The sequence below is a fragment of the Branchiostoma lanceolatum genome, chromosome 9 (genome assembly GCF_035083965.1).
Source record: "Branchiostoma lanceolatum isolate klBraLanc5 chromosome 9, klBraLanc5.hap2, whole genome shotgun sequence".
Classification (NCBI taxonomy): Eukaryota; Metazoa; Chordata; class Leptocardii; order Amphioxiformes; family Branchiostomatidae; genus Branchiostoma; species Branchiostoma lanceolatum.
In genome coordinates this window covers 15,442,319-15,455,691 of record NC_089730.1, presented here as the reverse complement: position 1 = coordinate 15,455,691, position 13,373 = coordinate 15,442,319, and the positions used below count along the sequence as shown (strand labels likewise).

Sequence of the window (13,373 nt, the reverse complement as noted above, 5' to 3'; positions counted from 1 at the left end):
ACTTTCCGAAAACTGTCTACAGAAAACGGTTACGGCTGGATTCTGGGCTGATAATTGGGTGGTACCAATAAATAAGATACTTCTTTCGCGACTTGTTTCTGTGCTCTTTTTAAACGCCCAAAGTGTGAAATAATGATACAAATGTGCTAATATAGGGAAGTAAATGTCAATTTCATATAGATTACTTTATGCAGAATATTTCCAGTTTTACCCCCCAAAATTGCTTAGGGCACCTTTAAGCCAAGAAAGTATCTCCTTGCATCTATGGTCACTACGTAGCATGCTATAAGAAACGATAAAAGTCGTGATCACGTACGTATTTATTGATGTTCCTATTACATATTCGTAATAGATACCCGTCATCAAAAGCAGTTATTGGATGGCATGAACAAACACATGTTTCTCTCTTCTTCCTTCACATGATGTCGATGATAGTGAAATGATCATATGTAATGTAATACTTCCGCGTGAACCGATCTGATTTACTTTACTAAAACTGACCTGCCAGATCATCATAATTCTGTGCAACAAAGTGTACACCATAGCGCATATGGCGTCAGTGCTGTTGTTCAGATATGTCTCGCCAGAGGGCGTGCTTACCTAAGCAGAACCCTTGCCAATAGTTTACAGTGTAGAGGCCAGATTGACAACAAAACAATGTTTCTGTCTTTAAAATATAGCTTTCCGTACGGACAGAGATGCTGTTTCCTCCAAAATTGCTCACATTTGTATAATAATAACAACAGTTTATATAGTTTTCTAAAACTGAGTAAAATTGTTTTGATTCAGCGAATCTTATCTTACTCTTGGGCAATTTTATTCGTTGTTGCAATATAGTTTTTTACGTGCTTGGCTGCAATGTTGATTTTGATAGAATATTTATACATCTAGATCTTTATATGTAGTCTTGTACCGAGGACTGAAGCAAGTCTTGTGTCCAATGCTCGTCTCCGCTACGTGCTCTTCTGCTGTGTAGCTGTGAGTTGTGACATGTACTGACTATGCTGCTCGGCAGTTCTATAAGGGTAACCCCGGACCATGGTGTTCAGTCTAACAAGAGGCGGCATAGAGGTGATGTCACCCTTAGAACCTGACTGTAGCACAAGCTGCACCCTCGGTCTAACCCTCGGTTTCGTCTGGAGATCGGGACTGTTCTTCTTCTCCTCGCATCGCGCGCAACAGACCCGTCTTTCCGCTCTGGTCTTGGGTTTGTTGTTCTCCGAACACAGCCGGAACTGTTTCTTTACGTCCGTCGCTTCTCCAGCGGTCTTAAGTTTCATTCTGCTAGAGTTCAGGTTGTAGAGTTTGGCAAGATAGTCTCTGTACGCCGTGGATTCTGTGAAGTCTTTCCACACTTTGTAGGAAGGTTCCTCTCTATAGCTTATTTTGATAGTACCCTTTGTGTAAAGGGACGCGTCCGTGAATGTCTTAGATCTTTCTACTGGCCTCTGACGATGTTCTAAGGAGGATCGCTTTTCCCAAGACGCTCTCTCTCTCTGGCTGTAAGTTGACGCCGTTTCTGGGTCCTTATTGTTAGAAGCGGTGTTTAGCTCAAGTGCTGAATTCCCGTGTACCATTGTGGGGTTCCCGTCTGGAATCCAGTTGTTTCCTATGGACACGTTGGAAAACTGTCCCGCGGAATTATTGGAGGAATTTCCGCTCTTGTAGCTTTCCACTGAAGACACGGCGTCTCCACTACCAGTGCTATGACTGTTGGTGGAGTCGGATTGCCCCGAAACGCGCCCTCTAGCGGCTTTCCCCTTACCGCTGCGTCTGTGAGTGACACACACAGGGATGGGGAGACTACCCAACCTAGGCAAGTTTTGGTAGTATGCCGTGTCCTTAGACTTCTTGTTCCTCCTTCTGTTCGATTTGTTACTGGAGTTTTCTTCGTCGTCTGACTGCCCTGTCTTGCAGGGTAGGATCCGAGGCAGGTTGAGATCTGCTCGCACGGGGGCTAGGTTTATCTCGGGGCTCTTCTTGTCGCCGGGAGAGTTGGGGAGGCGGATAGTCTCGTCATCTGTAGAGTCGTCCACACAGCTCTCTCCTCTATCTACCACACTGTGTAGGACGGGAACATCATAACAATATGTTAGGAATAATAAAGTTTATTTGCAAGTCCATACCCGAAGGCTAATTGCATACACATGGTAGGAACAAAAGAGGTATACATGTGACAATGGACAGTTGATTGACATAAAACACACCTGTGCTTATATTCAAGAGGCCAAAATAACGTAATCATTAGACTAGTGCTAGCTTTTCATTGTGTATATATATATATATGTATTTGCAAACTGTGACGTTTTCTGTTGTGATCTGTACTGAACGCAGTGGGTATGTGTGTACAATAAAGGTCTTCATTCATTCATTCATTATGCGGGTCCAGTGAGAGGGGTGCTAGTGCCATGATACGTTGCTTTTAACGAGAGTGAGAGTGATTATGTGTACTTTGTGCTATTTAAGTTGAAGACAAAGTTGTATCCATTGCAAATATTTACAAACAGCAAGTCTATGGGGCGTCCATTGTCCGTGTGGTAATTTTAAACGAGACCGTTTAACCAACGTGGACCGTAAGTGTAACCGACTCTGGCCGTGACATTGTTGTCCTGTTTTCCTTGTAACGTGATCTGTTGTTAAACTATCACGATTAGAAGCCTCAAGTACCGCTGCCATGACAACGACATGTTAACTTAATGATACTTTAAGATCTTTCTGCGTTTGGTTGCCCTTATTACCTTCGCCAAGAAGGTTATGTTTCTATAGCGTTCGTGTGTCTGTCCATTTCTCAACACGATAATTAGAGAATGCCACGGTGGATTGTTTTAACAACTAGTTTGTGGGTAGGTCTTAATGGGACCTCGGAATGAGTAGATTTTGGACCCCCTAGTGCCTTTCTTTGGTAATGCAGTGGAAGTTGATCTTCTCTACATATCTAGATTTGCAAGTGTCAGGGTATCCGTTATAAGAAAAAAAGTTCATAGAACATAACTAGCATCCGAAAATGCATGACGCCATTTCCGTAGAATATGTACTGTTTATGATAAGATTTACCAATGGTAAATATGAACAAATAAACGCACAGGGCAACAAAATACGTCACACGAAGAACTCACACGAAATATTCAATATGCTTATCAAATGTTGGAATGAATAATACCTGTTGTCTTCGTGGTTTACGTTGCTCGACAGCCTTTGTGCTGAGTTAACAACGTTCATCCTCTCGAAGATACGTCTGGAATCGAAGATTGACACCTTAGACCCAAGACAGACATCACCAAAAGATATGGGTATTTAAAGCATCGTTTCAGAAAAGCTGTCTCACAACAAGGTGTGGAAAGAATTTTGAACCCGAGTACATCTGTCACCATTCAATCGACTTCACCAATTTTGGGATTTCTACTCATCAATAATGTGTAGAAAGCTTGGACTGTGCCACCAGCTTCAAAAAGATGATTTATCATCGTTCAATCGATGTCACCAATTTCAATCGATGTCACAGATTTTGTGATGATTTTGCATGTGTATTTCGGTGCACCTTAAATTTGCTGTATTTGCTTTAAAAAGCTTTAGACAGTGCTATTAGCAAAGATAGGTCCAAAGTCACCTGGTGTATCTGATCTAGCGAGACAGGTGTTCTGAAAAGATGCTCTAAAACACTGGCAACTAGTTAACTGTTGAAATGGCTTGCCCAACATGACAATCTATATTATAATCCCATCGTTTCAAACAACGTGCCAATCATGAAAGAACGTCTCGTTTGTATAAGACAGTGAAAATTAATTGAAAATAAAATGGCCGGATGTTTGTGCTGCTCTGAATGAAATCAGGACCGCTACTGCAAATCACGAATTGTTTGAGTGAAAACAACAATCCTCCCATTTGGTGTTTAAACAGTGGAACCAACTAGACCAATATAGACTGTCTCCGTGGGAAAGCCTTTTCAGTAGACATAGGTAAGTTTATCCACCACCGGCGGTGTTAGCGTAGCCACCCAGAAGCCGTCACCTCAAAGTTTGCACTGTAGCCTACGTGACGTGCTTAGAACCTCACCTAGACCTGCGGTAACCTGGCAACCACGATGTCAATTCGCTAAAATCGAAGAACAATTGGCTGAAAATGCAATGCAAGTTTTGCGGAGTTAATGACAGGCACACAAGAAGTATTTTTAAAGGCAATGGTTATAGTTGAATAGGAAAATTACAGTTTTTAACTCTTAAATGGCCGCATGCAGGATTTGATAAAAGTCCGTGGTTATTTGTAGTGTGTAGGTATTCTAGCTTTAGCAAAAGCAAAAAAGGCATATCAGCAGATATAGTTAAACAGTGAAGGGTCATATCTAAACATATGAATCATAACGGGGCATGGAATAATCGACCCGACCCAGTTACGGTTTTCCTTTTTGTCACGTTACTACGATATTTGACCCAAAATGGGGACAATTAAGTTATCCTAACGGTACAAGTGGAAATACATGCTTTAGTCTCTTTTTTTTCCAAAAAAAAACCTATTGTTTCAATTCTTTTCTAGAATACATGACACAAAATGTTTCTTTTTGTTTTATACGAGTAATGTTTTCTTGTGTGTCGATTAGAATGAAATCTTCCTTGGTTTTCTCTTAGTATGCTGTTTACTGAGCTTTGTACGTTATGCTTTCTGGGAGGGGAAGCAACTAATGAAACTTCCCACGTTCCAAATCAAATCAACTGTTGTTGAAAGCGGCCATTTTAAACCACATTATCTCAGAAATACGATTAAGGGCGTTCCCCGTCCTGCCTTTTCCGGTGTGAATGAAAAGAAATACAAATGTAGACATAATGGCGATGTATGGAATAGGTAGTCTTGCTTAAATCAACGAGTAAAAGAGGAAAATAATTTAGTTTTGAAGCAGAATAAGTGGGAAAATGTAAACATCAAACCCTTTAATTGATTTCAATCCAGGACAAGAACTTTTCTTTTGAAACCCCAATTATGTTATGGCCATATTCATGAGCCAGGGCCCGGCTGGGCAGCAGTTTGCGGGAACGAAAAATATGATATAAAAGATGATAAAACACTCAAAGCGTTAAAAAAAATAATCATCAGCATAATCCGTGTATATTTCTTGACGTTAAGTTTTATTTATCGTCCTCGCAAACAGTTTGGAAATGTGCCCATAGCATAACCCATACAGGTAAACATTGTCTCTTTAGTCTGTATCTTACCTGACGCTGGTTCGTAGTTTTGGGAAGTACGGATCCTCCACGTGTACTCCGAACACCACGCTCTTCTGCTCCTTCCCCACATCTCCCCGTGCGTGGTAGTACCTGTACTCCTCTATGTACCTCCTCGTGTCGTAGTAATGTCGGAACGTAAAATCGTCCTCCCTTTCGTTAGAATTCCTTCTCTGCTGCTTCGCGCGTCTTCTGTTATCCCCGAGTCGCTTCCCCTTCTTCAAGTCCAGTTCTGATTCGTTCGCGCGACTACAAGGTCTGCTCCACCCGGACAGAACCTTCTCTCTCTGACACCCCTTCGAACAGAAACACGAGTCATTGTCGGAAAACCGAAGAAGTTCGCTTTCGAAGACGTCTCGGGACGGTTTCGTGACGACTTGAGGCCCTTCCGTGTCAGAGCCTGCAGCCATAGTCTTTAACAACGTTTTCAATGTCTAACAATCCGTGCCGTCCAGTATATTCATCCTAGGAAATTAGCCCGTCGCCATCTTGGTTGTAGCTAGGTGAGAGAGAGAGAGAAAGTAGTAAATTACCTGTCAATCAAAATCGTATAGCTTGTGTACTGAGCAATCCTCCTGTCGCCAAGACGTAAACAAACATTTCAGAAAGGTCTGGACGTATTCTGGATAACAGGCGTAAATAAGACGTCTTCTTCTTGTCTAAAGAACCAAGGTGACAAAATCTTATCTTCTTTTTTTTTTAAGTCTTAAAAGTGTTTCTCCAAAACGCGATACAGACACATGAAACTGTGACCTGATTCGGACCGTGACTCACTAAGCACTTGCTTACTACTTTTCTGCATCACTGTTTTTGGGCATATCTTTGGTGCCAGGCGTGATATAAAATTACATAAACCACCCTACATACATACATAACGTCAAACATATACACACCTAGCGCCCTACCTGTTTACATTACGACCGAGCTATGGTCTCATGCCCAGTTGGTCGCCGCAAGGTCTTTAAATCCTAGTGAATCAACGATCAGCAAACTATTAACACAACGGTCAGTCGTAAAGTACATAGATACTCACGTACTTACCACAAGAGTCAATACACTCCAGGTAAGGAGACTGTCCAGACACACGAATGCCCCCTCGGGCTACTGATTCCTACACCAAGGCAGCACACACTACTCCGTAGCAACCCTCATTCTTGCGCTGTTTATGCCATGTTCCTTATCCCGAATGTGTACCAAACTTTGGGAGTAGTAGCAAACTGTTGACACGAATCGCCCAACGTCCTTTGTCTCCACGGTCCTTTGCTGACACCAAACTGCCCAAGCTTTGTGCCACCGACCCAGTGATCTGTCCCAAGCTCGTGTGCTGTTTACGTCCGCGGCATTGTCTCTAACGATAGTCTGCACCGTGTCGTGAAACTAGACCCGCCTGGTCAGAAAGGAAACAGTGGCAGTTAGGAAGGAAACAGTGGCGGTTAGACTTACAACAGAAACAGTCACAGCTGCGACGAACCCTAGTAGTAGGGCACGGCAGTTAACTACTCTCATAACTACGGAAGCAACCTGACTTGAGCTATAACGACGAACTGTAATTACGGAGATAACGATCTCTCTCGGGTCACGCTGGAGATTTTCAGGGTCGCCTTTAAGATAAGCATCGAGAGGCAGTAAGCAAGTCAATGCGGAAAGAACAACAACGTCAATTGTTTGGCTGTCAACAAACGATCATGCGTATTTGCCTACAGATCGCCAGGCTTAACTTTTAAGTATGCCTACCTCTTCTTTGGGATAAACTACGTGGGGACTACTTCACCTGTTACACCCGGAGGTTATATTGTCGTACCTGTTGGTATACCGCCTATGGTGTAATAGGAGTAATATAACTTGTCATCATTACCACTTATTATCACTGATTAGAGATAGTCAACGTTCTGGATTTTTTTCTTTTCTTTTAAAGCTCTGGATTTGCTATGATTAGTAAATGATATCGCATAGGTATCTAATGGGAAAATTCCGTGGATCCGTGGACCGGAGTCCAATTCTAGGGTCCGCCTGAGCTCGGACATGTTGTAAGGGATTGCATTCGTCATTTCGGATGGTGAGGTAAAGCCGGCGGCCCCTCGTATGAGGGAGCTTCAGGTGTTGGCCTCAAGCGTCAAACCTTTGCATGTAAAAGAACCCAACACACTTACCGAGAAGAGTAGTGGTGACCCTGTGTGCTTGGCCAAAAACGCCAACCGTAGCGAAGCCGCATTGAATTACTAGGTAACGAAAAAGGGTCAAGCTTCGTCCTCAGTCTGAGGTTCGACCGCTTCACTTTTAAATATAATAGGCTTCTGTAGACAATTTCCAAACTCTCTTAACCTACCCCTACGTACCCCCACGAAAGCCAATGCAGTAATAACCACTAGACATAGCCCCCCCCTCGTCTGCACAAGACCTACCAACATTCCAAATATCCAGACAACCCAACCTGTCAATTCTCGAGTTACACACACACACACACACACACACACACACACACACACACACACACACACACACACACACACACACGCACACGCACACGCACACACACACATACACACACACACACACACACACACACATTCGATATAACCCAATAATGAAAATAATAATCTTTGATAAACATAATTTGTCATTAAAATTTTTCCTATTTTCAGAATGTTTGCTCAGAAAATTTGGCATAAAATATGGAGCCCTGATACATGTGTATATCTCCTTAATTGGCGACAAGGGTATCTATTACAAACACTGTTTATGCAGGTAACAATAAACTGTACGGATGGACACGCATGCAAAACAAATGATACTTAAGTTACAGAGATCCACCCGTTCATAGCAAACAGACCTTTTTATAGTGCACTTAGAATAAAGGTTTGAATATGAATGGAACTGTCAGATATAATACAATGCGAGCGAAAAGAAGGCCCACGCTCCGAAAACTACAAAAGATATGATACTAGTAAGTTTGTGGCCATCGTAAGGCTATGTTGTCGATATCCACGCGCCATCATAAGGCCAATTTTGTCTGTTTTCAACAACAAAGTTTTTGGACCATACTTCAAATCGTACATAGTAGCTGCAAAATGAGCAAATTGAAAAAAAAAAGATGTCGGAAAGCGAATACTAATTTTGTAGCATACCAAAGCAAAAAAAAATATGTGAAATAATAAAAATGGAAAATCTATTGTTTGGTATACCATAGTGTGTTTAGTCATTCATTTAACCTTCATGGTGACTTAGATTTCATAATAAAGGCAACTTTTTGCTAAACCTTTTTTTCCCATGCTCGCATCAGTTTTGGGGTTCCCAGAGGATGTCATCCATATAATCAAATCAACATGTCCTAAATAGGGTGCGCAGTTACAAAGTAGCGATTGTGTGCTTGTCCTGACGTTCACCGTTCAACATTGAATTTTAGTCATTTGCTGTACTTCCTTCATCAAATGTTTGTCCCCTAGTGAGTAATTCCGTATCAATCAGTACACATTTCTAGTATAGCTTAGAGACTAGAACTTAGTAGAGGATTATGTAAATATACCATAGAGTAAATCATATATATATTTGCATTTTACATCGCGCGGTACAAGAACAATTCTCCAGAGTCAAGCCATTAAAGACCGCTAAAAGCTAGTGTGCATCAGTTGCCATGAAACGACAGGTGGGCAGTAATGGCTTAATAGCCTACGGCGACATTTAGTCGCGTTTACGGATGTAGAATTAATATTGATCCCTCCACGGATGTAATGATTTCTAAATCCTATTAAGTTCACCATGAAAGGAAGTGTAGAAAACTTTTAAAATGAATCATAGTAAATACGGCAGCAAGTAGACTATTCTGTTGCAAAATTAAACTCTAGTCAAACCAAGGACATTCATAGTATAGACGGGTTATTTGGTCAAACATTAAATGTTAAAAGATCAACAAAAGTCAAGAATAGGTTAAGTTTTAAGATGAGAAACATAATCTGTTGTCTAACGTTAAGTACTTTTAAAAGCTAAAGAATCAGCCATTTCGTGAAATTTCGAAATTTGATTAAGTGTCCTCTGGTTCCTCTGCGTTGTGCCCACTTTTTTCAAAACAGATGAAGACAAATAGATCTGCACCGTCTAAAAACACAAATTACCCCAACTTGCTCGGACGTTAGAGGCAACAGATTATACGACCAGTGGACATTTACTCGCATATGTATAGTTTATACAAGTCATACGTTTTATACTACACGTACGACAGTACAAATTGAACAATTATATCCCCGAAAAGTACTAGATGTTCGTAGAATATGACATACAGTGACGTTCTAGCTTCCAAATGCACCGATCGTCCAACAAGTCTGCTCCTTAGCCGAATAAAGTTTCCTACATTAGTAGCGATAGCAGCGCTTACTTACAAACAAGGCTTAAGAAGCAACATGCTTCGGCCCTCACACCTGCTTAGCTTCCTTAAGACGAAATAATACATGTGTTCAGACGTATCAGGTGATATCTTGAGTCCCGAACTAGATACACATCACACCTACTGGATAACTGATACCAGTATCTTCACTATCTCGATGACAGCATACCTACTTACTCACCTGTGACTCCGGGAGAAGCGTCCCTGTCCCAACCCAGGTGTGTGCTCACTACCTACCACACCTGCATGTGCCGTCGCCAGGTAACTGTGACATCTCCTAGCTAGGCCGGCTTGTTTTCTTACAAGGCGACCTCGGCACCAGACATGCGATCGTCCATTGTTTACTGTCATGTTAAAAGGCCCGCTTTCAGAACAGGGGTTTACATACCAGAAAAGGGGAAACTTGACTCCAATTTGATTTTTGTGCCCAGCCTAATCGCATTTACAAGGTCACGGGCAGGAAAGCTCAGATAACAGCATCCACGCTATCTACTAATTGTCTACTGTTAGCGGTAAAGGCAAGCAACAATGTGACAAGAAGTATACAAAACACAGAAGAATCCTTCTAACAGCCTTGACGCTGACAACATTTGTTTTAAAAGCCTTGTGACTTTCTGTCAACTTCCGCTAGCATAGATCATGCACTTTGGTCATGCCCTGACGTTGTGCCCTTGGAAAAGACACCACGAATTTCCTCAAGACACTCAGGTGAAGATGAATACCTAGCTTCGGTTAGGGACGTCCCTCGGATTGTACATCTATGTTGAAATGTTAATATAAGCTGAACGCATCAAACGCAACGCTTTAACAGTCTATGTTTAATCTTTTAGGAGTCATACAAAGCTGCTCTTTCAGATTCCGACTAGGATAGACAGACGAAATGTTGACCAGGGATTAGCGCATTTAGAAAGAGATCGTTCACCAGGAAAAATCTAATTGCACGTTTTATACCTCCCGCGTGGGTTTAACTACCACTTTTTGTTGTATTCTTTCCCATTCGTTTGTTGTCTGACTAACAGGTAACAACATGTTTTCGAGTCTGCAAATTGTTAAAAAGAAAAGATTCATCTTTTACTTCATCAGACAATTATTTCTCTTTTCACGGTAAAAGGACGCGGTAGATCCTTTAAGCCCCCCTCTCACTGGACCCGCGGCACGATGGTGGCATGGCTGCGTCCTAAACTGGATTTGTGTTACCCTTGACTTTATAATGGGAATATCATTCAAAACGTACAAGTATGACCAAAAAGACAACAAAATACACAAAGCTTAACAAAATTAGTTTTTTGTCCATGAAATTCGTTGAGTGCTTTGTCAATTCGATCGGGCGCAGCGACGCCGCCAGCGTGCCGCGGTCCAGTGAGAGGGGGGCTTAAGATAGGGCAATCCGTCTGCGGGTAACCAACTTATGACTCGGGAAAATGTGATCGAAGAATAACATAGATAAGCTAAAAACAACATAGTACAACTACAGACAAATGAAGGGAAGAGTCTTGTTTTACCCGTCTGTTTGTCGCCACTTAATGCACGAAACACTTGATAAATGTAGTGTGAACATGTGTGCACATAACGTTAGATGTCTTGTTTTTCCCGTGGGACCTTGGTTAGCATTTGTTTGGACAGTTCGTGCCCCGAATGGGACACAAAACACACCACCCCACCAATAATATCACACTTGGTTGCTGCTCTAGGCACCGTGGAACAAATGAAGAATGTCTCAAACCCTGTGGAACAACATGCCAACAAAGCACTACAGCCACCTCAACCCCACAATACTGCAGCGGTCTTTTGAACACGCATACCTTAAACCTGCATCAGTCTATGTAAAGCTACTGATGTGTGTCCGGGTGTGGGGAGCTTTTCTTATGGTGTTTTTTGACAGCTAAGGCCAGTTAAGGCATGCGTACTTTCAAATGATTAGAGGCCTAGCACGACTTAGGAAAATATCAGGGTCTACATTTCAAGCTTAGAATAGGTCTAGACGATCGAGTTATGCTGCACATACAAATACGTTAACATACACAGCTCGCTGCAGTACCGTAGGAAGCCACAAGGAGGTCGACCGTGACCTTTATTTCTCCGATACCCCCCCACCTACTAAATATCATGAAGATCCATTCACAGCTTTTCGACTTTATGCTGTTTACACCAAACACACATATCTTTAACACGCGAAAATATGTTGCAATGAAATATTACAGAGATTACATACTGCTACAGTGCGTTTCGTAATTAGTGTTTAGTTGTCGATTCTAAAATGTTCTTTTTAGTTGGCAAAGATGTCTTGATCTATCTAGACTACCCATTAGGGATAAACCTAAACCGACCCATTTAGTTATAAAACCGACATGAATGATACACTGCAAATGAAGGACCAGACTCCATTTTGGGACAATATAGTAGACGGAATAATTGTCCATCATGAGGAGTTACCCCGGACCAATGAACGTACAGTTACCCCCGTGGGGTCAACTATGTACCGGCATATCATTTACCTGTTTTACCTAGTATGACGGGTGGACAGTTTGCCGCACCACACAAGATCTTCAAAGTGCCGACCTCCATTCAGCTGTAGGCACCATATACTATCTGTTAACCCCTGCTAATGCTTTGGTCACATTTCCAATCCGGGGCCCAGCCGGGCAGTCTTTGTGAACGAAAAGTATGATACAAAAGACAACAAAAACACAAAACGTACCCAAAAATATCTAAGAGCATAGCCTGTGCAAATTTATTGACATACACTTTGATTTTTCGTTTCCGCAAACAGCCCGGCCGGGCCCCGGTTAGAAAATGTGACCCTAGCATAAGACAGGGTTTACGCACGCATTTCCAAGCACACTCCGAGTGTGCTCCGAGTGTACTTGGAAACGCGTGTGTAAACCCAACCAAAGCCTCTAGGAGAAGCTAAGTTATTAGGCTCGCTCCCTTGCCTCATATCGTACCAACGTGAACCACATGACGTCCCATCACTGAGTAACCTAAAACGCCTGTTGGAGGCTATCTCATCTTTCAAATCGCGTTGCCGTTGTACAACGAACTGACGAGCCAACGCCACAGTGTTGAGTTTGTTCACTAAGTCAAATCTATGCACGGAGAATAATGTATAAGTCGGCAATTTAGCCATGAGTATAACCAAAATTTAACCTCTTTGGTATAATACAAGTTCAGTATCTCTTTAACCAAGACAATTCAGCGTCTTACCTTTACTTTCTACCCGAGATAGGTGTCATCAAGCTTCCATCCTACAGGTGTATTTGTCTAACTGTTGTTTGTACACCATGATCACAAATAATACATGTATAGAAAACAACCCACCTTCACATGATTCCGAGGTCCTCCTAAATGTGCGTCTCAGTAACAACGTGAATATAAGATTCAAGTCCTTGTAAAACTCCTTGAGTTCTTGGAATGGATTCAAAGATTTCGTATACAGAAAGCTTGCATGTATGTCCAACTCTCTCTGGTAGCGACTGGTGGCCGAACTGACTTCCAAATGTCTATAGAGGCTTGCGTAACAAAAGATAATAACACGGGTCAACCATAATCGTTATGTAAATAGCCTCGTTAATTACTGTGGGCGTGGCTAATGTTGCGCACGTCTTGTCGACAATGCAACTGATTCCTGTCTTTAATTGAAACTTTACTACCCATTATTCCATCTTAACTATGCCCCAGGGTGAAAATGCCCTAAACATTAATAAAAACCGGAACCGAAATCAGCACAGTACATGCTGATTTTATGATTTTATTGCTCATACACACTAGTCCCTTTGCACTGT

At 42.0% G+C, this 13,373-nt stretch overlaps 1 protein-coding gene across 5 annotated transcripts; it reads right to left on the bottom strand.

Moving 5' to 3' along the window:
* Positions 1-302: 302 nt before the first annotated feature.
* On the bottom strand, positions 303-13,093 carry LOC136442079 (uncharacterized). 5 transcript variants are annotated; one of them, XM_066438698.1, is made up of 6 exons: positions 12,910-13,093; positions 6,247-6,600; positions 5,205-5,712; positions 4,054-4,113; positions 3,161-3,235; positions 303-2,061 (listed from the first exon to the last, which is right to left on the bottom strand). In XM_066438698.1, the coding sequence occupies exons 3-6, from the start codon at positions 5,621-5,623 to the stop codon at positions 954-956; spliced, it is 1,662 nt and encodes a 553-aa protein (XP_066294795.1). In that variant the 5' UTR covers positions 5,624-5,712; positions 6,247-6,600; positions 12,910-13,093; the 3' UTR covers positions 303-953. The 5 variants fall into 5 exon arrangements, with proteins under 5 accessions (XP_066294795.1, XP_066294793.1, XP_066294794.1 ...); XM_066438696.1 differs by having other exon boundaries at positions 6,255-6,600; XM_066438697.1 differs by lacking the exon at positions 12,910-13,093 and adding an exon at positions 9,773-9,865 and having other exon boundaries at positions 6,255-6,600.
* Between the last annotated feature and the right edge of the window lie 280 nt (positions 13,094-13,373).

Excerpts from the sequence above, each read along its gene's own strand:
- LOC136442079 (XM_066438698.1), bottom strand. The coding sequence starts at position 5,623 with ATGGCTGCAGGCTCTGACACGGAAGGGCCTCAAGTCGTCACGAAACCG. Across the intron at positions 3,236-4,053 it reads CCAGGTTACCGCAGGTCTAG|ACGTATCTTCGAGAGGATGA; the intron begins GTGAGGTTCTAA and ends CTTCGATTCCAG. Across the intron at positions 2,062-3,160 it reads GTAAACCACGAAGACAACAG|TGTGGTAGATAGAGGAGAGA; the intron begins GTATTATTCATT and ends CGTCCTACACAG.